Here is a 25,873-nt window from a genome sequence, read left to right as displayed (position 1 = left end):
ATGGGTATCTACTGAAGATGAATACAAAGAAAAGTCTGTGACCACATCTGTTTCTTGTTGCTTAAAAACACCTACCCAGTCTCTGGAAAGTAAAGCTGTCATGGGTTGCTCATTGTCTGATGTGCATAAGCTGTGCTTCCCAGGAAAAAGTGCATGTTTTTACAAATCTCAGAGTATATAACGTGAGGAAGCTTTTGATGTCTAAAAAAGGTCTCTTAGAGACTCTAGTTTTTAAAATAGACTTCATGGTGCCTTAGTCACTTGAATGAGTAGTTGTAGTAATGTAAATGGAATCTTTGATAGCTGAAGATTTGTCTTGAAGTAGTAAATCATTTGTGATAGCCAATACAAACTGGAATTGTATCCTACCCTTGGTGTCATGCTTCTAACACGACGCTTCTTGTTACATGATTGAGATGGGGACAGGCTGTAAATGAAAAGCGGGCCACAATGTTATATTGCAAAAATATGATTATGGAGCACTGCCGAAGAGACTAGGTGGGGAAGAAGGCAGGATCTCCATGTACCATATACTTAGCCTAGAAATACCCTAACGTGTCTCACTGATGGTATGGAGTGACTCACGGTGCTGCAGTGGATCCTGCGCTTCAAGGTCTGTCTGTATACCTCTTGAAAGAATGCTGAAAGTGATTCAGCTGTGGGAGTGGGTGGATAGAGCAGATTTCAACACCTCTGAGTCCCAAGGAGTTTTCAGTAATGGTGCCAAGGTGTATCTGTTTATTCCAGCAGTGGGATCTTGTCGCTGCAGTGGGAGCTGTACTACAGCTGCTCACTGTCCTGGTGGTGCTCAACGCTCATAAGCTCCCAGTGTTTAAAAAGCATGAGAGGGAGACCTGTAATCAGATGCATTTTATCTGCTGTTAGTTATAAACACAGAAGAACCACTCATTTTTTTAACTTTTCAATTAATCCTTAGAAATAGCAATAAGGTGTATTCACTGTAATTTCTCATTCTATGTTATTACGTAGGAGCATTGTTAAAAATAATGGAAAAAACTGTTCGTAATGATGTCCAGAATATAACTAGAATTATAATTTTTAGCCAAGTTAAATTAAGACATTTCCTCGAGCTTAAAGTTCAGAATTCAGAATGAACAGTCAACATTCATATGAGCACTCATGGGAGGACAACTGTGCTTGTTTAAAAACAAATTGTACAAGTATCTGTACAAGAAAAGAGATGGAAGATCAGTGAAGCCCTTAACTGTTCTTTCATTCTTTGTAATTTATATCTGGTTTCCTGTGCTAGAATTAAATGTTTCCAAGCTAGGATGAAGAATATTACAATGAGTTGCTGTTGTTCAGTTGCTTGAAGACCTTTATCGCTGATGGGTTTCCTTGTGAATTTCCAAGAAAGTGTCTTCGGTAATATCTTTGTGCAGTTATAGGGAGGTATAACTCATTGATTGTTTGCATTCTCTTCCAGTTAACATTTATATTCTTTTCACTTATATGTGTATTTATGTAAAGTAACTTTTAGATAGTAATCTTATTTGCAAGCTGAGAGAGATTCTATTCTGAACGATGGACTATATTAGTGTGTTATTTATAACACACGCTGTATGATGTATGTTCCACCAAAACTCAGTATGGTTGTTACCTTCTGGTTTCTAGCTACGCGCATCCACAATATTAAGTGATCCGTATTGCATGTAAATGTGCACCCTTATCTGCAAGAGAAAGAGATGTAAATGATTGCTAATTGTGACACATGGTTTCCTTCCTCTGTTTGGTGTGATAGCCTTTTGTTAGCAAGCTATATCAGGGTGCTTCTGCTGCATGAACACACACAGGTTTTAAATGTAACTCGTAAACCTGCACAAAATGGTGAAAGGTGGTAGGTGTCAGAGAACGCACAAACAGGTCCTCGCACAAATTCACTGATATGACAAATATTAAAAGGGAACATATTTCACGCTGCTGTAAAAGATGGTCCTCTTCATGAAAGACCTGTATGTATGAAAGGAATGTGAGTCTAAATAAACACTTCTTTTAAAACAGAAAGTAAAAATGCTTTTGTCACTTACAAGATAATTAGAGTTGAATGTGCCTCCAGGTAAATATCTTCATGATAAAAAGCAATCAATGCACAGATACCATGAATTGAAGAAGACAATGGTACACTAGACATCTCACATCTTAAAATAAATTACCAGAACTCTGATTAAGCTGGAATCCTGATACAGCAGAGCAGTTACTTCTAGTATGGATTGCCGTTTATTTTCTTAATCATGTAACAGATGGCAGCCAATCCATCATGAGACTTTGGGAAGGCAGAGCTTCCCTCTTAAAACAAAATAGTACAAAAGTTTCAGGAGAAAGCTCTTACGTGCTGGATGATAAAAGGCTGAATCCTGTTGCAGATCACAAGCTGAGTGTTGTTTTTTGGAGGGTGGGGGCAGTTGTTTCTGATTTTATTTTATATTTTCTCTTGAAAAAACTCAGGTTAAGAAGGATGTGGTGTATTTGTGGAGGTGGTTGTTGGCTTCACTTGCTTTGACGCAGGAAATCTGCCTTTGTTCTGTGTCACTTGCACGACGTGCGAGCTCTTTGTCCGGGACTAGTTCTTGTGTGGGTTTTTGTTGTTTTTTTTAATCTGCTGTTGTATTTCAGGCCACTCTTGATGTGACTAAGATCGTGTGCTTTGCACTCTGCTGACGAATGTAGACCATCAATGGGGAGAAGCAGCAGATCTTGTATCTATCTGTGGGGAGTCCGAGGCTTTGGGAGCAAGATGGCTGCTTCCCTCAGCGCCATTTGCGGATGAGCGCTAGGCCTCCTTTCGAGCAGTGGCTTCAAAAGGCACAGATATATTACGTTTTGTCTTGGAAAGTGGTGAAGGTGTTAAGCCAGGGGACGTTTCAGACCAGAGGGCTTTGTTTCTTCTGTATTTGGCACTGGTAATGTGTGGAGTGCAGTAGTAGGAATACAGTGTCAAGGAAAATGGGTACAAATCCCAAGGATTTTAGCTTCGCATTGCCTTGCTGCTCTCTGCATTCACATGTTCTCGGAGGCGGCATGGATAAGTCGCGTCCATTTTGGGTGAGGATGAAACAGAAGTGTCTGCTTGAAATTACCATGGGGAAATTAGTGAGTTTCCTCCCTTCACGTCCTTTCTTCTCCTCCCTTCAGAGACATATTTAGCGAACATTCCCAGTTAGGCGATGCAAATTTAAGGCTGTAGGATTACCAGTTTTGGAAAGATCAGTGGAAAAAGTGGATGTCTGTTAAATAAAGTGGGTTTTGGAAGAATCATTTCTGTTGCTTCACCCCTTGCAACCCCTTTGCAAAACACGCATACGGCTTTTACTGTAGCAGAGTCCACTGATGCTTCAGAAGAAGCCGCGGCTGCGTTTTTAACAATTTGAGATTTTTACAATTACAGTTGATACAATTACATTTTTACAATTGCTTTCCCATACAACAGACCACCAGGACAGCAGTATCGTACTGGATGCCTGTCCCAGCTACGCAGTGCAAGCCAGTTGGTATGCCTGGGACATACTGGGGAAAAGGGCCAAGCTGACTGTGTAAAGCTTCCTCGCTATCTTGTGCTGCATTCCCAAAGGCATTCCCAGCTTCCTTCCTACTGTTAGAGATCCATTACCCTCCAGCTGTCTTGGGGTAGAAGTGTGGGGTAAGTGGTGTAGGCAAAATGAGTTGTAATAGAAGTTGTCAGGTTATTTCCATAGCTGAGTTTTGTTTGCACTATCCTTTTAAAATCTGGTATTTGCAAAACCCTAAAGATACAACCTTTTGGTGGACTGTTCAGCTTAGAGTTTTAAAAAATACTTTTGAGCAAGCTTTTCCCTTTTTCTCCTCTAATTTTCCCTACAGTCAATTGCTTCAGCAGACATGGATTTGAATCAGCTGGAGGCTTTTCTCACTGCCCAAACCAAAAAACAAGGTGGCATCACATCTGATCAAGCTGCAGTCCTCGCAAAATTTTGGAAGAACCACCGAGTAAAGATCCACGAAAGCCTGGTAAATCAAAGCCGTTGGGATAACGTCTTGAAAAACATGAACTGGAGAGTGGATCTGAAGTCACAGTCAAGACACATTGATCAGATAAATACTCCGGTTGCAATAGTAGAAATGGAACTGGGAAAAAATGGTCAGGTAAGCTTTATTTTGTAAATTATGTAAACCTGATTTAGCTATGTATGCACTGAGACATTTTACATTGCTGAATTTACTGCATCCAAATCAAATCAGTACTTTTTTTTTTTTATCTTAATGTACTTGAACTTGTGGTCCCTCTTTGGACGCAGATATATTCTGTGAGATTAATGCAATTTTTGCTTGTGTGTGTGTTGAGAGCTCTCTACTTCAAACTTGGAAAATCTGAAATCATTGAAATCAAACATAAAATCAGCCATACTAGCAGTTATTAAAATTATATTCCATGCACTGTAAGTTTCTTTTTCTTAACTAATCAAATAACAAAATTGGGTAATATCTGCAAAGTAGAAACTGAAAAAGAGTAAAGTTCGCATCATAAATGATCAAGCATTCTTTGCATTTTAGGACAAATGAGGGGAAAGACTCTCCTTTATTTTACATAGTACCTATTTTTATCTTACAAGTAGATCTTTATTACTGTTTGCATTATGCAATCTGGTCTTAACTGCCTGAAAGAGAGAGAACGCTATCAGTGCTGAACACTGCATTTCTTTTTAATCTTTAAATTTAATGTGATCATATACCTAAAGGCATGGCTTCCCACATTCAAATTTGGTATATTCTTCCTCTTCAACGTGTTAGTGGATTGTAAAAATTAATGTCTTAGCTGTAGGTACTGCATATGATACTATGAGCATACTGTAGGGTTTTGATGTTAATGGTTAACACTGAGTAAGTTGATTTTGTAATATTTTGGTAGCTTATAGCAAAGCAGTACCTGTATTAGGCATGTGGAGTATCCCCATGCAGACTCAGTGACTTAACTGTGTGGCTCTACCAAGGCCAGAATGAAAGCACAAATAAACTGGGATCCTGCTGAGGTGGTATATGTTATTGAAAGTACTTTTTTAGTTCTCTTTTCCTCTGTCTTTGAAAACTTAGCCTTCTTAAGTGCTGATCCTCCTCCGCCTTCCCCTAGTGTGTCTCTGCAGTGACCAACAACACAATAATGGTGTACGTTTTTAGTTTTTTCCCAGCCTCAAGAAAAGTGGAGTTTTCTGCTCAGTATCTTGAGAAACAATTATATTCCATTAGTAACAAATCGAAAAGGGGGGAAAAAAAGGTTATATGAGTAGATTAGAGTGAGTACATTAGTGAGCAAGTGTGAAAAATACCCACGTATACGTAAAAACAAAGAACCAAAACAAAACAAAAAACACCACCTAAACTCAGAACCACGGTTGTATTTCTTAAATGAATTCTGTGGGTAGTGACTCCTGTTTTGAGATTGTTTCCCCCAGTAATGCCTTATTACGGTAACATCAAACAGCAAGTACATTTGTAATTCTTCCACTCTGTGCAGAGAAAGGGGATGTGAAGATGAAGCAAGAATAGATGCTTCTGAGATCTTGTTGTTTCTCGTAACAAAAAGCCCTACGACAAAACCAGAAAGAACTATTTTAGCAGTGTGGTTTCATATTTCAAACATACCAGGAAAAGCAGTTGTGTGAATGTGTTTTTTGAACAACCAGTGGATGTAACTTTTACCTCCTTGGCTGAAGACAGGGCAGTAGCAAGCTGTCAGTAAGTCTGACATTTGGTGCAAATAAGGGTATTAGAGACTGGTACTTAAAGAAATAATCACGGAATAATTAGGGTTATCACCACGTGAGTCATTTTTTTTTTTTTTAAGGAGCTGTTTTGCATAACCTTTAGCTTAGGGTTAAATAGGTTCTCTGATGAAAAGCTTTCAGCAGGCTGCACCATTGCTTGATGGGCTGGGACAGGGCAGTTGGGGGACCCTCAGGACCGAAAATAGCAGCAAGTGGTTTGTGAGGTCAGTTCATCCAGCTTTCAGCCTCTTCCCATGTGTGCCTGGGACTCCTGGGAGGATGGAACTGGAGACTACTACTATGGGGTGAACAGGTTGTTCTTGCATGCTGGATCCAGCCCCCGGATTTGAAACTCTTTCTACCAGGTTTTATAGCCTTTTTACGTACTCCTGATCGTTAGCACATTTATATCTGTTCTCAATACCAAGTTTTGTAGCACATCAAAAATAAATACGCTACTGCCTTTCTGAAACTTGACTGAAAGAACATAGTTTCTGAAAGGTAAAAACTGTCAGTCACAGATGTAATTTGGTGAACAGTGAAGATATGTTAGATTTGTAGAAGAAAGCTGGCTGATAATTCAGGAGAACAGTATTCTGAATAGACCGTTTTCATTTGGACACTTGATAACAGGGGAGTATACAAGTGCATTGATGTGTAGTGAATTGGCATTAATGTTTCATATGTTTCAACAGAAGCGAAGAAGTGTTTGGTATAAAATGTACCTTTCCAGACTTTAAAGTCACTCTGATTTTTCTCGGTGTCTCTGTCTGGACTGACACCCTGGGGAGTGTCTGCTCCTCCTGCTTCAGTAAGTAACCTTGCTTTCAGCTTGCTACCTCTGAACTTTAATCAGTCAACTCTTCCATGATGGAAAGAAAGAATATGTATGTAAGACCTAATGTGGCTAGAGAGGGGCAGTTTCAAGTGACTGGTTCATAAATAGGCAAAGTTTACATTAAGTATGTCAAATCTTGTGAATGTTTTCTGGTGGAACAGAGATTTTTTTTGGTTTTGTGTATTCATTATAACTTGTATGAATTAACTTTTACCATCCTGTAGAAGAAAACTGAACCCTTAGTCCACTTAAAGACACTTCTGATGAGAAACATTCATTAATATTGGCGCTCCAAAATCTGGGAAGTTTTTTTATGATGTGTAACTTGCAGTTTGAAGCCTTCAGTGAAGATTTTAGAGTGACATTTGAAGTCTCCTTTATATTGGTTATATATTCTGTATATGTCCTGGTTAAAAGGAGATGAATGTACTCGCTGTGATGAATACTCTACTTTGAAAGCCCCTTTTCTTTAACAATCCGACTAAAAGAAATCCTTAAATAGTTGCACTTTAGCCTGCCTTTTCCTTTATCAGTTCGTGATATTTGGCACTCATCACTGCCAGTCATTTCTTTTCTTTTGAACAGCCCATCTGATTTTTGCACAATGGTTTTAGCCATCTCCATCTCTGTACCTTGCTGATTTAAGAAAAAAAAAAAAAAAAAAAACCTTCTGTAGCTCCCTGCCCGCTTCTTTACGTCCTTTCAATCTTGTTCTCCCTCTCTGAGCATTTCTTTATGAAATTTCAACCGGACACGAATCTGCTGGGAGGGATGGGGTGACCCGGGGAGTTGCCTTTCTCGCGTCCTTCCTGCCCTGGTGGATTAACGCTGCACCGTACGGTGCACCTTGGCTGCCGCACCACATCAGGTTACTTGCAGTGACTTCAGTTTCAGTTGCTGCCTTTCAAGTCACAGATTTATATCTGACCTTGTCATTGATAGGAGAAAAAAAAAAAAAACAGATCTGGTTTTGCACTTTGGCTTGTTATTAAGGTGTATTTAAATTTGTTCTACGGACTTTGTCATTTTAGATGTGCCCTTGGGAATGTTTTCTTCCCACTGGTATTCTGCTCTGATTTGTTGGCAGTCTTTGTTGTTGTCCATGTACAATTGGAAATCAATAACAATAGGAATATTTTACCCAGCAATTGTTGCTCATCGTGTATACCTGTCACTTAGGCCCTCTGGCTAAGCAGACTGGCACTGAAGCAGACTGCTTGTGTCACAAATGCTGGAGCTGCTCTGCTGATGCTTCTCTGACAATCATATGCTATACAGAAAACTGGAGAGCAGCGTGCATGTTTTCTGTTTCTCAAAAGAGATAAAAAAAAGTTTTAGGTAATGCTGAAGACTGGTTGCACAGCTGAGGGCAAAAATGCTGAGAGCAAACGGTGCGTTCGAGTGCTTTCTTGTCACGAGCAATAGACCTGGTCAGCGTGAGGACTCTGAAAGACAGATTTTTAAGGAGGTCATCATTTTTTCCGTTTTCTTCTTTCTAAGCATTAAAGGGCTGGGCAAAATAATTGAATTTTACTTCCTTGCAGTGCTATATATTTTGCAGTCTCATACCTGAGTGTTGTGGTTTAACCCGGCTGGCAGCTAAACACCACACAGCCGTTCGCTCACCCTCCCCCCTCCTTCTCTGGGATGGGGGAGAGAAACGGGAAAGTGAAGCCGGTGAGTTGAGATAAAGACAGTTTATTAAGACAGGAATATAATAATAACAATAATAATAATAATAGTGATAATGATAATAGTATTAATAATAATAATGTGTAAGAAACAAGTGATGCACAATGCAATTGCTCACCACCCGCTGACCGATGCCCAGCCTATTCCCGAGCAGCCGGCCCCCCCACCCCGGCCAGCCACCCCTATATATTGTTTAGCATGACGCCAGATGGTATGGAATACCCCTTTGGCCAGTTTGGGTCAGCTGTCCTGGGTCTGTCCCCTCCCAGCTCCTGCTGCACCCTCAGCCTGCTCGCTGGCAGGACAGAGCGAGAAGCCGAAAAGTCCTTGGCTTGGTGTAAGCACTGCTCTGCAACAATTAAAACATCAGCATGTTATCAGCGCTCTTCTCATCCTAATCCAAAACATAGCACCCTACCAGCTACTATGAGGAAAATTAACTCTGTCCTAACTGGAACCAGGACACTGAGAGTGACCAAGTGATAATTAGCGTAATTACTGCTCTTGGCTTTTACAGTTGGACTTATTCACAGAGTGGGTGTTTTCACATTCCTTTCTTTTCAGTGTTGAAATTAGTGGTGGTCCACGTAGTAGCACTGTTATTGGAGTTTTCTAGGAAGTTAAGCACGTTTTGTGGGCAAATAGCATTTTCTGTGCTACTTTGACATCATGCTTGGTATTCTGCTTCGGGATTCTTCATGAAAGACTTGAGGAAATTGCATCAGGATTATGGATTAGAGGTTTTTTCCTTCAATACCTTGTGTCAAAGACAACATGAGGATTTGCATTTTTTCCCCAAACATTGTATATCTCTTCTCTTTCCTGATTTTAAAACAGTTGTATCCATCTGACAGAGGTGTCATAAAACTTAGTTAACGGTATGCATGAATACTGCTGGTGAGTATTACTGTATAACCACAGCATGTTTTGAAATTGGAACAATTTCTTGCAAACTTAAGGACAAAGAGCAGTCTCACATCCCATATCATTTTATGAAGTATGACATCCTCATTATAAAACAAGCATTTTTTAAAAGAATGGGCCAACATTAATAACAGATTTTGATAATATAGAAAATCTACTAATATTTTGAATGTCACTTTAAATTCTCACCAATTAGATAAATGCTTTCTGATTAAAGGGCTTAGATGAACCAATCTTTTGCCAGTGCAAGAATTTCTTCAGCAGATGCTGAAGAAATAACTGGTGACTCAGAATTTACCTGAGGTGTATTAAATCTGCTCTCTGCTAATGGTTGGGTCCAAACCCTAATGATTCAGAGAGAAGCAGAGAATTCAAAATGACCATAGACAGTTGTCACATGTTCTTATGTGGGAGGTGAAATGCTAGAATTTTGAAGGTCAAAAAATTATGCTCTGAAGTTTGAAATCTGATCAACTTTTAGTTTGTAAGACTATGAAGACTTTTTTTGCTGTTTTGCGAAAGAATGAGGTAGGTCCCAAACTACACTTTTGGGACACCAAAGCTGTTTTTGACGTGTTCCTTGTGTGTATTCCACAGAAGTTTAGATGAAAATTTGCATCAACTGTGCTATAAACAAACAGTAAGCTGAATTCATACACATTCACCAATATTAAAACTGAACGTGGTTTCACAGTGTAATAAAAATCTTAGGATTTAGCTTCTCCAAATCTCATTACCTTGCCAGGATTACAGACTGAATGCCACTGAGGGTCTGCTGGCGCTGTGCATCTTTTTGTAAGCACAAGTCTGTGAAAGACTTGGTTTGCTCAGGCTGCGGTTATCTCCAGCAATAGATTTTCCTGCTGAAGCAAGATCAGATTAGGAAGAAGTCATGAGTAAACCCATGCTGTGGGGAAGGAGGGATTGTGTCTGCGCTGGCTTTTGTCCCTGGACACGAGATGCAAGCACTCCAGGTCAGGCTGCTTCATAGATGTTGCTGGAAATAACTTCAGGAAGTGGACTTGCAGTCCTTTTTGTGTAGGATGCGTTCTGAGAAGACAGATCGCCTTTTGTAGGACACCAGAAGAGATGCCTACTGAGATAAAACACAGCTCTAGATACCCTCACTGCAAAACAAGGGCAGTGCGGCCTGAAAAGGGGAAGGAAGAGCAGCCACCAAACCATTTCTCCTTTCCAGCCCTAGTCTGTTTTAACCTCTGTAGTGGTTAATGTTATTGGAGCCTTGTACCCGCCAGAAGTGGGGAAGTGCAGAGTCTGAATCGATCACTTTAACCGCACCAGGCTCGATATTTTTATGTGATTAAAAATATGAAATCCGGTAAGTAGAAGTCAGTGAAAAAAAATCACCTTTGCGACCAGGACGAATGTAATCACTTGAGCTGTTGTTCACCTTGGGAATCCAGGAGCCGGAGGGAACAGTTACATAACGCGGTACGGCGAAAAGCAAATAAAAACCATAAAGGGCAATGGGTCGCTTGGCACGGAGGAAACTGGAGCACAGTTGGCTTACTTAACTCGGTTATTTCTTAATCCTCTGCGGGGTACCCTCTGTAGTCCTTCGCTTCATCAGTCTGATTTTTGTCACCTTCTCCTGAAAGCCAAGTGAAATTTGGTGAATGAGAAATAAGAGCATTAAATTGAGATAGTAGTTAAATAATTGTCCAGCTTTTACACTGTATATATTTGACTATATTTTCGTGTGTACCTCATCAGTTCATCCTCTATGAAGCAAGCAATGTTCCTAACATCGAGTAACTCTTGATATATTTTATGATTAGTGGTACTTACAGTTTCGATCTTCGTTTATTTGTCCTAAACTTGGCTCCTATCAAAAATATTTATGTCTCGCCCACTCACATACATTTCTTGTCAGCTGTTCTTCCTCTGGAACTGGATTTGCTGAAGTACTGAAATAGAACAACGTACGTGAGACATAAATATTTTTGATAGGAGCCAAGTTTAGGATATCATGTTGGGAATTTATGATTAATTGAAGGTTACCTGTATGAAGATAGATGTTATAGTAATGATGCATATTTAATGCCTTTCAACCTTGAAATACTTTACCTTGGAATACAAACTATGATGAGTCCGGGAAGAGGGCAGCTGGATTCAGGAGACGTGGCTGTTGAAAAATGTTTTCAGCGAATTCGTTTTATCCCTCAGCTACACCTTCTTCTGGAATTGGTGCTACACATTTATGTTTAGTTAGAAGGACTTTCCTTCTTCTCATCCTCCCTGTTCTCTGCCCGTCTGCTCATGGCTTTTCTGCAAATCCTCACCCTGTCTGTCTGCCAGCTACGTTCTGCCAGACCAGGTAGGTACTCCTTTGGCACCATGCCCTCAGCTTACAGCCCTTAAATCTTGTTTTTGTTCCGTACCAAAAGCATTGCTGTAACTTTGCAACCTTTTATTTGCTGTTCCTGCAGGGCTGGGATAGGTTACCTTATGGCATTGGATGCTCTGAGATCTTCAGGACTCAGCCACGGCTCACCTGGTCTTACGGTTATGAAAGTCCTGCTCTGAGCAGAAGGCAGGGCTGGGGATATCTAGAAAACCCTGCCAACTAGTGTTTTGGAGTCTGTGATTTCCAGAGTAACATAACTGTGAAATTGGATAAAGTCACTGGAGTCAGACATGCAATTGGAATCTGTGCTACAACCTTCCTGAGTATTTTTGGGTTGAAGCAGAAGGGTTAGTGCTCTTTGTGTAATTCAGTCGCTGTATGCATTTTGGTTCCTTCTCTGTTCTCTGAACCTCACATGGAAGTTTGAGCCAGTGTTTCTGTTGCTTTTGTACTTCATGCATACAACAAGGGTTCCTGTGTCACTAATGAGCACAGAGGATGGCTGTGAGCTTCCTTGGTGTTTCCTCAGGGCTTCGCATTAATTCAGAGACGATAAATCGCATACCCCCCCCCCCCCCCATCACCAAATGTCTTGTTTGGTTTGAGGCAGGTTAGCAGGGCAGCTAAAGCATGAACCTTGAACTACTACTGTCATGTAAGTAATAGCAGGTGTCTCCACTGTCCCTGCAATGCCCCTTCCTTCACTACAGGACACAGATCTGTATAGAGACTGATTGCAAATACACAAGTTAAAGCACAAAATGCAGCATGTGGAGTGGCAGCATGTGGCTGCATGACCAATGCTTGGCCCGTGTCATTGATTCTTGGCTTACTAAAAAGCAGCTTACAGTGCAAAGATGGTGTCCATCACCTGTTGTGGTCCAGAGAGATCATTTACTGGTTTAAGACCTCCCAGGGGTGACTATATGGAGGTTGGTAATTAGGTTTGGCAGTGCCCACCTTCTGTAGAACAAGCAGCATGTGGTTTTTGGGTGAATGTGTTCTGTGACACAGTTTCTTTTACAAAGGGGAACATGGTTGAAGGACCAAGATTTGTGATCTCCCCTAGCTTGTTTTTAATCAAAGTTGAAAGTTTTTCTTGACACACACCAGAAAATTAAAAAAAAAAAAAAGAAAAAAAAAGAAAAGGAAATAAAGAAAGTGGGCTAGAATTTTTGCTGGATGGCCTTTATACAGCAAAGCAACTGGCTTCCTTGTGTCTTAGCATGTTGTGTTCAGTGTTGCTGGCCATCTGCACTCTTCAGAGCACTCGGATGTCAACATCAGCAAGTGATTTGTTCTTAGAAAACTCAGCAAAAAAAGGAGTTGTTATGAACGTAAGTGCCCATTACATTGGCTGACAAAGCATCTTGTTTTTACAGGCCTAGCCTGGCCAAGTACATTTAAAATTGTTGTTTTTGCCAGTTGGCCAGCTTTCCCACTCTTGACAGTATGCCACATTGCTGCTGAAAAGCTCTTTGGAGATCCTTCCAGGTTCGTCATGGTCTCTCTTGAGATCCCTGAACGTTAGTGTACAGAGATGTAAATAAGAACAAGTACTTCATTTATTTTAATTAGGAAGAGCTGCTGCAGGAGAAGGTATCAGAAGATAGAAAATTGGAAAGCTGGTACATAATTGGGGTGAAATACTTGTAATTCATACCCTTCTTTGCTGCTTAATCCTTTGAATTATTTTTATTCTGTTTATACACATACACACACGTACACTCTTTAAAAAAAAATTGGAGTCCAGCTTTGGCTGTGCAAGAATTAATCCAACAAAAAAAAATGCACGACAGCTAAGCAAAATCACTCCAAACTGTACAATTAAACTTGCTGAGCTTCTCTGAATGTTTTAGTTTTTTTGAGGGAAGAGTGAGCCTGCGTCATTTCTTCTGAGCAGCTTGTATGTTATCTGCCAGCAGCTTTGCTTTTTCACCTTTACTCACAATTTGAATCGCCACGTGGCGAGGCCTTCTATTAATAAACTAGGCAGCATAAGGCATGGGCGGCAGGAGAATGCGATTCGTAGGCAGTTCTCACAGCACAATCTTTTTGTTGAGGAGATATTTATCTTCTAATATCTAGCAAGCTGTGGCTTTCTGTCCCTTTAGCGCCTCTAGTCATCTGTCTTGTCCTAGTTAAAAATGGAGGAAAAAAAAAGATAAACATCACTGCTATTTTCTTTTTTTTTTTTTTTTTTCCTTATCATTCCCATTATAAAATTGCTAACTGAAGGATTCGAGTTGCAGCTGCTGGAAATTGTTGGTATACAAAACTGTCCTTGGCAATCAGTAACTGAGCATTGATGCTGCAGTATCTGTACTGCTCCCCGTACAGAAATGTAGTTAATCAGCACGTGAAATGCTTGGAAAACTAGTGCCTTGTCTCTATAAAAGCAAACTCTCATTTCTTCTGAAGATGTTGTTACTGCTATCCGTGCATAATACTAGCAGCGATACCTAGGTTATCCTAGATGCCAGGAAAAAATAAACTTTGGGAGAGGCTTTTGCCCCTTCCCAAGGGAGTAGATTAAAGCTGCAGGAAGCAAGGCTCTTTTTGCAGACACTGACTTCCACATCGTTTAGGTCAGGTTTTTTAGCAGATGACTGGTGGCAGTCTGCACTGAAGAAGCTCCAATACTTTGTGTGCATTTGCAGATTCACTTACCTCATTTCTGTGTGCGTATTTAATGGATTTGTCTTTGTGTACCTGAGTACGCTGGCCTCTGCTTCACCTTGCTAATAACATTGACCAAAAGGAAGCAATTAAAGAAAACTACCACTGAAGAACACATGCCAACCTCAGGTAGGAGTTTTGAGTTAGTGTTTTATTGCAGCATCATGGACTTGGCGTTCCTGAACCTTGCTACCTGTTCTCACCATTGTTACCCCACTAGTTACGCATTTACAGAGTTGAAAGTGAAACGGTTGAGTGAGTCCAGCTCAAATTAAAATATTTTGTTCCCTCCCCATCCTTTTCTTTTTTCCCTAAAACTGTTTTTAGTGAGCATCAGTTTGCCGAGAGGTCAGGGTAAGAGCAAAACTGAGCAAAAGAAATTGAGAACTCTGCCATCTTTTAAAAAAACATTCTTTTGAACTCATATGTTCAAAGGATCAACCATTTTAAACATTTGCTAGCATTCTCTTGAACATGAGAAGTACATCAGCTTGCTTTGAGCACAAAGGATATCCTCCAGTAGTGCCAGCCTTTCTTCAAAGAATGCAGGTGTCTAATAGAAAATGAGAGACGTGGCCAACAGGCGTGTTCGGTATTGCGGACGCAATCTGGAGAAGTGTGGAAAAGGTGTCAGATTTGGAAATGATCTGAAATGGTACCTGGAGGTGGAAACTTGGGAAGGTTGCAATAGCAGTGGATTTGTGGTATTTCAGACAACAGCGTTAGTTTACTTTGTTTCTAGGATATTTCTCAGTTCATTACATTCACGATGGTCATTAAGTATTTCAGTCCAATTTATTATTGTCTATTCTCCAATTATTTTCTCCAGTGGTGGAGGAAGTATGGCGAGCTGAACCACAGATTGTGCTGAGTTGTGCAGCGATCCTAAAGTGTGAAAGCAGCAAGGAGCAGAGCTGAATAGCCATGCAAGTCTTAACTCAGTAGTCACAGCTTTAACAATTTTTTTTTTCCATTTAGTGGTTACAAGCTGATTTCTCCCAACAATTTCATCATCAAAATAGCTTTCCCTGTCTCTTTGTGTGCCTCTGTTCATTTTTTTTCTCCTTTTTGCTTGTTTCAAGAGTACTGCTTCGAGAGGGTAGCGTGCTAAAGCACAAATCTGCCTGCATTTCTCTGAAAGAAAATGGTTGGGAGGAGCTCACTGGGGGTGCTTGGGGTTAAAATATTCTCATTTACCGCTTCAAAAGTTCTGGAAATGACTGCTTTGAGCATAATTCCAAGAACAAGTCCTCTTCAATCAGAAAGAGATTCTCATTTTAACTTATAAAAGATACTGAACAACCCTTTGATTAGGAAAGCTCTATAAGCTGTAATTTTGCAGAGACGTTGACACAACTTTTTTTCTGTCCTCCTTTCAAATTGTGAGTTGCAAAACTCCACAAAGATAATCAGACATGCAAATCTTTGATATATTTTTAGTTCAACTCACTGATGTATATTCATTAATATGTTAATAAGACAATGAAAGCATAATTTAAATTTCATTTGCTTAATTTGGTTAATAAATGCTGGAAATATAGTCCCACATTTAAAAGTAAAAAGTTCTCTTAAGTCACAATGATCATCTAAAACCTCCTTTTAGTGACAGAATTGCTTTTTTACCGTGACCATGCTCGACCAAAGGATCTGAATTCTCGTCCTTCTCGTATCCGTGGTCACATTCCTGACAATTTAATTGTAATAAACTGCACCAATGGAAAGCTATTGAAGATTGTGGCATTGTAACTTGAGTTGCCAAACAATACTAGGTGGAGTTAGATGGGCAGATCCACATGGACAGAGCAAAGTTTCCATGCGTTCAGACATGGCTTGGCTCCACCAATGCAAAGCAGTGATACTCTCTCCCTCCATTTAGTTTGCACTGGCCTAACCAAATGAGATACTGGCAAATTACTGCTGGAATTAAAATAAATTCTCTGACAGCTTCTGAACCTTCATTGAATATGCAGGGCTGCTCTAATAACTGTTTCTTTCAGCCTGTGAAGTGATATTTGAATGCTTACAGGCAGTAAACTTCAAGTCAAATTGATTCCATTTCTATTGAATCACTCTCAAAAGTGGAGCTGTGCTTTAAGTGCTATTATTATTAAAAAAAAAAAAACTTTCCATTTAACCTGTAAATATGCCACAGGACTTGAGAAAATTAGTTTGATAATGACTTTTTTTTTTTTTAAGAGTTCAGCCTGGAAGGCAGCATCTTAAAAGAATGGAGGAGCCTCTAATGGATCGAGTTATGCTAGTCTGACTTATTTGGTCTGAAGTAATGAGGCATGACAGATCATGAGTGCAACGCATCATTTTCAAACCAATAACCCCTTTCAGAAAATTACATTTCTGCTCTAAGCAGTCATTTTGAATTATCTACAGCTAACTTTAAGCCGCCTGCTTTTATGGAAATGGAGCACTTGCGTTTCCCAATAAATATCAGCGCGGTGCTTAGAGGCTGCTATCAAGTACGACTGCCTGGGAAAAGCTCGAGTCTGATCAAACTTAATTACATTGGAACCTGTGTCTGCCTACAGATATCTTGATTATATAATGAGAACAAACGTGACACTTGGCAGAACTGGCTTTTGTGGTACCTGCTGCTGTGAGGACTTGAAGAAGAGCTGTTGGTTCATGTGCTGCCTCTTACTTGTGGTGCAGGCACTGGCACCAGCGTCTTCTGGTGTCATGTCTCTGCTGACTGTCTCTTTCTACAACAGGAGAAAAGATAATGATTGAATCCAGTAGACTTTCATGTGTACTAAAATTTTGTTGTTGTTGTTGTTTTTTGTTCTCCCACTGTGGTCTTCAGGTTTGTGGGCCTGAAGTTTGGCGAGGTAAATCCCACCCAGGCTCTGAAATGAATAATGATTAAGTGGTGGCTTGACAACAACCCCTTGGACGAACAGTATGGGTAAAAAAAAAAAAACACCTTGCTGCTTTGTTCAGCTCAGGGCAGCTGGGCAAGCTGCTGGCTCAGCCCTCGTTTTCTAGGAAACAGAACCAGAGGAGAAAGGCAGCTCCTCCCTTTACACGGGGGTAAAAGTACTCGGGTGGATGTCATCGAACCCTGTCAGCTGGAGCAGTGCTGGCTGCTGGGTGACAGCGACCTGCTTGGGTTAAATTGAAACTCTCAGCGTAAGGTGAATGCGAGATATAAGTGAAAGGACAAATAAAGCCTCTTTAAACGTGTGGCTTTTTAAAAGCTGCATTAAACAAGCATTGAGTTTCAGAGCAGAAGCATTTACAAGTTTAAGCATGCCAGACACAACCTGTGACAGGTCTGGTGCTGATAAGCAGTGACCCAAGAGCACTGAAATACCATAATTATCTGAATATTGTTTGTGACCTAGCTGCTTTGGGTCATAGCACTTTCCTCTGCAAACACATTGAATCGAGCTTAGGGGACACCAGGGAAGAGTAAACAGGAGGAAGACAATATGCCCAGCTAAGAACAAGGCTCTGAACCACGGCGGACAAACAGATCGGTTTCAAGGACCTAAAGCTGCTGTCTGCAGTGGGGGGAGACGAGGCTTTGGGCACCGCTTCTCTTAGCCAGGGCATTTTGGAAGAGGGCTTTTGCAGCTGAAGGTGACTTGGATGTTTGTGGTGGCAGCTCTTGCTGCAGGAGCGGCTGCAGCCCGCACCAGGTTGGGAGCAGGAGAGTGATACTGTGCCCCAGGACTGGGACACGACCTTGGCTTTTTCCCTTTCTCGTGTATTCCTTGCAACCCTGTGCTTGCAGAGCAATGTGCAGAGCTCTCCACCAGCTCTCCTAGCGCCCCAGGGAGATCCCAACCTGCCACCTCACTCACAGGGCAGCATGCAGAGCTCCGGGACAGAGGCTGAGTGCTGCAAGCGTGCTTACATGCAAACTGGGCCAAAGAATTCAGCTCTTGGCCACGGCCTTGGGTGCGACTTTCGATGCTTACGGTGCTCCTGGTCAGCCTGGCTGGTGATCTCCCATCAGAAGGGAACGTGCTCTCCAGCAGCCCCCTGTGTGCTGCACCGTAGGGCTTTGTCCTTCAGGCAGGGAGCTGTCAGCAGGGCTCATCCTTTGTCATCTCATTGCCTTCCCCATTTGGCGTGCCCGGCTTGGATGCGGTTCCTCTGCATGCTCTTTTTGCGCCCTTTGCTTGGCTCTGGTTGTGTGTTTGTTTTCTCTCCCCCACGGTCTCTGTTTCATTCACTGCCCGGGATAATAAGGGGCTTGTTGAAAGGGTGCTGTTAAGCAGTTTGTCGTCTTCATTCATTCTCACTTATTTATTGAGCATTCTTTTTCAGTGTGATTTGAATACAAATTTCTTCATGGCTTATTTTAATATTTATTACTGCGGAGGTTATACAAACCATCTTACTGTCATAAAACCCTCATAAATACTTACCAGTTACGACGGTGTTACAATTCCCGTTTTGGAGATGCAGAAAACATAAATATAAGGATTTCCACTAATTTTGGCGCCCTGTTTAAAAAATGCTCAGCCTCAGTTTCCAGGACCCTCAGCCTTGATAGCACAGCCAGAGTGCATTTCTGGCTGCACACCCGCAGCTGTGACGGACATCGGTCCTTCTGCAAATCCAGCCCCAGGTGCCTCGGACCAAGCACGGAGAAAATAGGGTGCACAGGGAGTGACCGCCTGGGAGAACGTGGCTGGTGCTACTTCACGGGCTTCCCTGTGACAGCCCGTGTTCCCCAGGGCATCGTTCGGCTGCTTAACCGTAAGACCCTTCTTTCTCTTCCTGCAGTTTCCCATCTGCTCCACTCTGCACCTTCCAGCTCCTGCAATGAACGAGCCTGGGCGCGCCGCAGATCCCAGCCTGCCTCGCCACACGGCCCCGGTTCATGGCCGGCACGCCGAATGCTGTGGTTTGGTGGAAAAAAATAGGATTGGGTCCCATAGTGACAGCCTGCGTTGTGTATGCAAAAGGGCAGGAGGTTATCGGAGGTTGCCTGGCAACTCCAGTTCCAGCATCTTCTGTATTTTACAAATTTTGGTTTGCAGTGCTTGTGTTCCTCGAATATAGTTGATCCTCTTTAAAAAGGGTGTTGAAAAGAGGGTTTTCTTAAGGGTGCGTGCAGAAAATCCTCGCTTGGATCTCCTGTATGTACACAGGAACCTCTGGGCAAACAAGTTTACTTAATGGTTCCATGCAAATAAAGGCAGAATATTCGTGATATTCATGAGCCGCTGGAGAAAATATTCCTGGGTTTCTTTCAGCCAAAGAATATCCGAGATGGAGGTCTAGTGGAGCACATTAATGCATCCCTGTCAAAAACCTGGCTTTTAGTGCTTTGCTCCTCTTTCCCTGTTGTTAGAGTGTAAGTAAAATGCCACTTTTATCTCGAGTGGTTTGCCTTAGAGACTTGTGCTCTTTGTGAGTGCCTCATCCTTTCCCTATCATCATTTTTTTTTCCAAATGTGGAAGGGCTAAGCAACGACACTTTATATATAGTGAAGTGTAATTGTGATTATATTGGGTACTGTCTCATCAGTGAAGTGAATCTACAGCTTAAAGAAGGGAGTAGGTAAACACGGAGAGAAGTCTAAATTATAGCAGTGCAGTGGGGTGCCTGTCATACACCGGTGCTTTTTGAAACCAGAGGCTGCCCAGCTACAGTCCACATAGGGCAGGTGCTGCCACTTTTTTCCTTGGCTGAAATGAGTATTTTGGCAGACGGGGAAGCGAGGCTGGAACCACGCTGTAAGACAATTGGCCTCAGACTGTGTTTGCACAAGGAGGTGTGTGTTGTTTTCAGTAGGAGAGAAAGGTAGCTGTGTTTGGAACAGCTGCCGAAGGTTGTTCAAGGTGCAGCACGCCAGCATGCAGGATTTGCTGCGAGGACACTCTGCTGCTTTTCTGAGAGATATTTTTATTTTTATTTTTATTTTTTGCTTTGTCATAGTTGCAGAGCACAGCTCCTGCCCCAGGTCAAAGCTACCCTTGCTTCACCTGGCAGGATGGGGACTCTCCGGGAGAAGGCATCAGTGTGCAAACTGTCTGCACTTGTGGTGTCTCCGTGTTATTGTAGAGGCCAAGGTGGTGTTAGGGAAGCAGTGTATTCTTGCTCTGTGTGTGCATTTTCTTCTTATTATTTAATTTAAAGCAGTATATGAAATCTTCCTTTCAAACTGCATGAAACCCCTTGTCTGTGGTTTTTCTTCTGTGGATTTGTTGGAGCGAAGTGCAGTACCGAAGTAGAGCTTTAAAAAACAAGGCTGGAGCCTATAGGAATTTCTTGGCACCCACATACTCCAATATATTCTAAACAATAAGCTTTATTGCGTAGGTATACATATTTGAGCTGTATAATTTTGTTCGTAGTGATGCTTATACTGAGAATCAGCTTTGAGGAAGACACGAGCAGAACCCAGGCTTGTTACTTTGGAGGTTTGATGAGCAATAGTGCCAGGGTCGGGCAGGGGGCAGCATAAAAGTGAGCATGTTTGCATTGCAAGCAAGCTGTAGTGAAATTGCTTCCACGAAGGTATGCAAAACACTGTTAAAATTGTACTCCAGCCTGTACAAACGATACTGCGCGCTGAGGCTCCGACATGTGGCTGTAAAGCATGTGAGGATGCTGGGGTTTTTTTATGACTTTTTTTCTCCCTTTGGACTAATGGATCATGTGGCAATCTCAGCTTCAAACAGGATGCCATTAAGGGCTTTAACAGATTTACCAAGAGAATCAATTGTGCATTCGCTGGATGAAGTCTTTGGGCATCTCATTAAATGTTAGATAACTGATGGGTCATAATATCTTTTTTTTTTCTCCCTCTGTACTTCATCTGTCATCTGTTTGGAGCCTGTACAAAAGTCTTCCTCTTTTGCTCCCTAATTCTAGTTAAAAAAAAAAAAGGACTTATTTGAAAATAAATTCTGAGGACTGAAGATCAACATATGAACAGACGGGCCCATTTACTTAGAGAAGACTAGCTCTGTATGTTGCATACTGAAATAGATTTTATTTTTATTTTTTCCTTTCCCCGGTGGTTAACATAATTCACAGTACGAGCATTGTTCATGCAAAGCGCCTGCTCAGCATCCTGTTGACACTTGATATTTTTGACAGAGGCAAGGGTTGGGTCAGCAGAGCGGACGGAACATGATTTCTTGTGCTGAAACCAAAAATGTTCAAATCTCTTACACTTAATATTATGAAGACATGGTTTGTCTATCGTTTCTTTCTCCCCCGCTCAAGCACATCTTTCCCTCTCAAGTTTGCTGTTGAGACTTCAGACTTGGCTGGTGCTAACGAGAGGCAAACCAAGCAATGAGTCAAGTGGTGAGGAGAAGATTTGGCCTTTCTGGATCAAAGCGAAGCACATCACCGATATGGTCGGTACTTCTGGATAAGCAGGAGGACTTTTCAGGTCCATGGAGGATGTGTATTTGGATATCGAAGTGCTAGCGTAACAACCTAAACAGAAAAGGTACGTCTTCTACAATTAGGGGTGTTACATCGCCAAAACGCTGCCTTCATGCGCAGCAAGTACTGCACGGCATGGTTAGATTCATGTGCTCATGGGAAGAAAACGTTACGCTTTGCAAAGCTCATGGAATGCCCCTGTAATAAATTCTGTTTTGTTTCAAGTGCAGTCTTCTATTTGCATAAAAGTCTGGCTGTAACAGGCCCTTCTGGATTTTCCTGCCCTTCATTTTGTTTTGTCTACCTTCTCACCTCTGAGTTTTTCACTCTCAGCTGAGAACATGGCACTATAATGTGTTGGGTGCTCTTGTAACTCACCTCCTCACAAACACACGTGCTTGTTGGTATGCGGACTTTTATGGTTTTTTGGAAACCTGTGTTTAAATGATCGGTAGCTGATCACATTGAAGGCTGTGACTTGCTGCAATTGGATTTGCCAGGAACAAGTTATCAGCTGCTGGCATCCAGGCAAATTTGCAGGGTGGACAAGGAAATAGCCAGAGATAACCAGGGAGCATTTCTTCTGCGCTTCCTGCAAGGCTAGGGAAATCTAGCCATTTCAATGGAAATCCAAGCCGCTAGAAGTAAAGGCACTTTACTTACAAAGTGTGTTTGACACGTGTGAATGCCAATGCTATCAGCGTTTACCTTTGTTTGTTTGTATTTGTTTCATATCAAAACCATCCAATGCAGTTAGTAACTTTGACGTGGGGAGTAGTTTGTGGCATAGGATGGGGTCCGGGTGGTTGTTTCCGTTCTGGCGATGGAGATGGTGGCAATGTGGCTCTCAGCATTTCCTTATGAAAATTACATTTTGCAGAGAGATTTGTTGTAGCACCTCTTTCCTGTTAAAAGCTCTCCTCTCTTTTTGTTTGTGTCCCTCCTCGTAGGTGTACAAGGAAATGGAAATCCTTCATTTCTTTTTAGATGTGGAAGAGAGAGGGAATTTAGTCCATTATGTCATGCTTGTGAACAGCCAGCTCCAGTCCTAACCTTACAAAGATACTGTCATGTGGTGTATCTGTGAATCTGCAAAGATTTTGTTTTTCCTCTAGCATATTTTATTTTTTCTGTTGCAGGTGGTTTAAACCTGTTTGGGATGCTCCCCCTTTCTAATAATTTGGAGGTCAGGGAATGTTTTTAAAAAGCAAAGCAAAACAAAAAGCACACGAGGGAGTGGGAAGGGGAAAGTACATGCCGTTCTTAAAGTGGCAAATTACTGGTGTAAGTTGCTTCACCCTGCAATTGTTTCATTCCCATAGACTATGAACCCAACTTTATGAGGTTTCCTGAGTGCTAAAGGAAATAATGGAAATAACTATATTTCTCTCCCCCAGTGGCAAGGTCTCTTCTCTTGCAGGAAGGAATGTCTTTCTTCGGGCCCTTGCCTCCCCTTTCTTTTTCCAGCCAAGGAATCTGGAATTTAAAAGGAAGCCTCAGAGCTTATCTTGTTTGAAACACCTCCACCTCTGGATTGCTGTCATTGTCATTGTGGCAGCGTTGCAGTCAGGTACCATGGTGATCTCAAACCCTGTCACACTGCCTGCACGTACTTGTCAAATAATTTTTGTAAGTGTTAGATTGCATCGATTCCAAGATGATTAAACAACAGTCATGTATAATTCCCACTGCGTTGTCATGCTATTTGTCTTAGAAGAAATCCATCTTTAATGATTTGCTTAGTGCTTATCAGTGCCTGTTATATTTTTCCTGCTTTAGCTTGAAGGAGGACAACTTTTGACAGGCATAGGAATCTGTCTGTGTAAAACCATTGCTCACTGAAATAGAAAGGGACCCCGCCTTTTAGGAATTTTTTTAAAATGGTTACTGATAAGGAACGCTTTTGTACTTCTACTCTGAAAGCAGACATACAAAATCATGGAATCGTTAAGGTTGGAAAAGACACGGTAAAAATTACACAGTATTGTCCCAACTTTACGAGTTTCTCTCCGTTGTTCAGGAAGCAATTCTTAGTGGTTTTGTTCTAAAAAACAAAACAGAAATTCCTAAAACACAGAAAAATGTATTGCATTTGGACCTTAAGGTCTACATCCACGAGAGCAGAACTGACTCAAAATTGTGTTTAAATGTTAACTTTGGGTAGCAGGGGGGTTGTAGTGACAAACTTCTGCAACTAAAAGAAGATTTAGTCCCCTAGCTCTGCTCCTTTTCTCTCCCAAAAACTTACTCATTTTCTTCGCTGGGATAATTTTCTGCCAGGCTAGTGGACAGAATCCACTTAATGCTTGCAGAAGTCTCCAGTGATCACCTGAACTGGCACAGGGGAAACAACTGCTTGTACGAGATTTTGGGGGCTGGAGGAGGAAGAGCTGCGTTGTATTTCTTCAGGGTTTTCTGGAAAGGGGGAAAAGACCTCTGGCTATCTTGCGTAACTCAAGGAGGCTCTGCTGGAAACTTGCTCCAACTGGTATTGTTTACAAGCTGGCCATGATGGTCCTGATTCAGCAGGTACGTGATTCGGGTGGTTCATCCTCTCTCTAAACTGGCAGTTCTGTAATTACTAGTTCTTCCTGGCCTGAAGCGTAATTTGTTTTCAACAAGCAAAATAAGCTAAGAATTTATTTTGGGGTCTATTAAGTTTGGTAAACTCAACAAATGAGTTAATGAAAACCTGAACTGCAGAAGCATACCATAATTCTTTTCTTTCTTTTTTTTCCCTTCTGTTTCACGGGTCACATAAGGACCAAGTGGCAAGAAGCTCTAAGAACTAACAAACTGCATACCAGGAAGTTGGGATTTAAAAAAAAAAAAAAAAAGAGAGAAAGTTAAAACCACCAAACCACAAAAGAAAATCTGTTGAGTGGGATAGCTTTCTTCTGGGAGAACTCTAAGAATATAAACATCGAAACACAGAAAATAAGATTCTGCAGTATCTAAATAGCTTGTCATGTTGGCATGACAGAGGCTAATCCTCAGTATCTAAAGTAAAAGGGATCTTTTATTGATTTTGGAGGAGGTTACTTGTTTCTGATCTCAGGATTTAAGATTCAAAATAGTTGGTTTTTTTTGTTTTGTTCTTTTTTTGTTCCTTCTAAAAGAAGGCCACAGGCATGTCACCATGGGTTTCATGAAGATAATTCTATTGAATTTCACAGAAAGGACCCTGTTTTGCTGTGGCCTTATGAGGAGCTTAAAAGAGTGAAGCGAAGTCATATTAGAAATAATCAGATTTGTAACTTAAGAGTGATCTAAAAAAAATAATAAACCAGATGCCAGAATACAAAGAACCAACTGAATATAGCAACACATGAAATAAACAGTGTGCCATCGTCTAAAACACTTCTCTCCAGTGCCATTGGAGAAATACCTCCAGAGTTCAGCCCTCTGTTGTGTTGGCTTCAGTGAAATTACCGCGCTGATTACAATATGAAGAACCAAGCATTTCAAATGACAAAATAGCTGCTGACTTCATGGTGAAATAGCCTCACGCGGAGCGGTATCTAGATGTTGGCAGCCCTTCTGAGTCACCCTCCCGTGGAGCTCTGCCAGAGCTTGCCATGCCTACCTGGGTCAAGCTTCCTGGAGCAAAGCCCTTGGGTTTTTTTGTTCACCCAAAGCTCTGTCTTTAAGACTGCCCGTGCTTTTTGTAAAAGAGTAGAGAGAGAGGTCTAGCTGATGGGTCGCAGGTCCGTTTTTGCCAGTGGTTTGTAATTCACTGAGGAGACGTAGGTGAAATCTGGCAGTATCAGTTGTGCAGGGATGTTGTAGCAGGAATTTTGGAAGTGTTGCACCGATATGTTTGCTTTCAAGAAGACTTCAGTTCTGACTTCTCTGTTTCATTACACTGCATGCCTCTTTTTCTATTACCCAAGGGCTTGTGATATTGTCCAAAAACACAAGTTACAGTGAAATCAATGGAAATACTTGGGTTTTAGTTCTTTCCCTCCCACCTGAAAGACAGGATTATTTTTTTTTTCTTGCTTTTATGGGTCCTGGTACACATACAGTCCTTCTGGCTGTTCCTTACAGGTTGTTCATAATGGGAATAGTTTCATGGGGCTTGTATCCTGGGTGCCAGAGATACCCTTGGCCTGATGGACCAAGGTGTAATGGGCCATGTGATCGAAACAGTGAAGAAACCAACCCCAAAAAATAATAATTTAATCAAATGCCTCCAAGAAGTGCAAGGTGACAGCTGGGACGATTCATTCCCTACCTAA

At 41.5% G+C, this 25,873-nt stretch overlaps 2 protein-coding genes across 3 annotated transcripts in view; both read left to right on the top strand.

The window, feature by feature from the left end:
* Positions 1-25,873, top strand: part of CRLS1 (cardiolipin synthase 1) — an 81,010-nt gene that overhangs the window by 23,435 nt on the left and 31,702 nt on the right. The window lies entirely within an intron of this gene.
* Positions 1-25,873, top strand: part of COMMD1 (copper metabolism domain containing 1) — a gene marked incomplete at its 5' end in the record, with an annotated part of 74,282 nt that overhangs the window by 16,707 nt on the left and 31,702 nt on the right. For both annotated transcript variants that reach the window (XM_080585604.1, XM_080585605.1), the window contains one exon: positions 3,859-4,140. In XM_080585604.1, coding sequence (XP_080441730.1) covers positions 3,859-4,140 — 282 coding nt within the window. The remainder of the gene's footprint in view (positions 1-3,858; positions 4,141-25,873) is intronic.

Source organism: Anser brachyrhynchus (genome assembly GCF_964034855.1).
Source record: "Anser brachyrhynchus genome assembly, chromosome: 3".
In the NCBI taxonomy this organism is placed as follows: domain Eukaryota; kingdom Metazoa; phylum Chordata; class Aves; order Anseriformes; family Anatidae; genus Anser; species Anser brachyrhynchus.
Note: the sequence above shows the minus strand (reverse complement) of the source record. Positions and strands in the feature narration are given on the sequence as shown.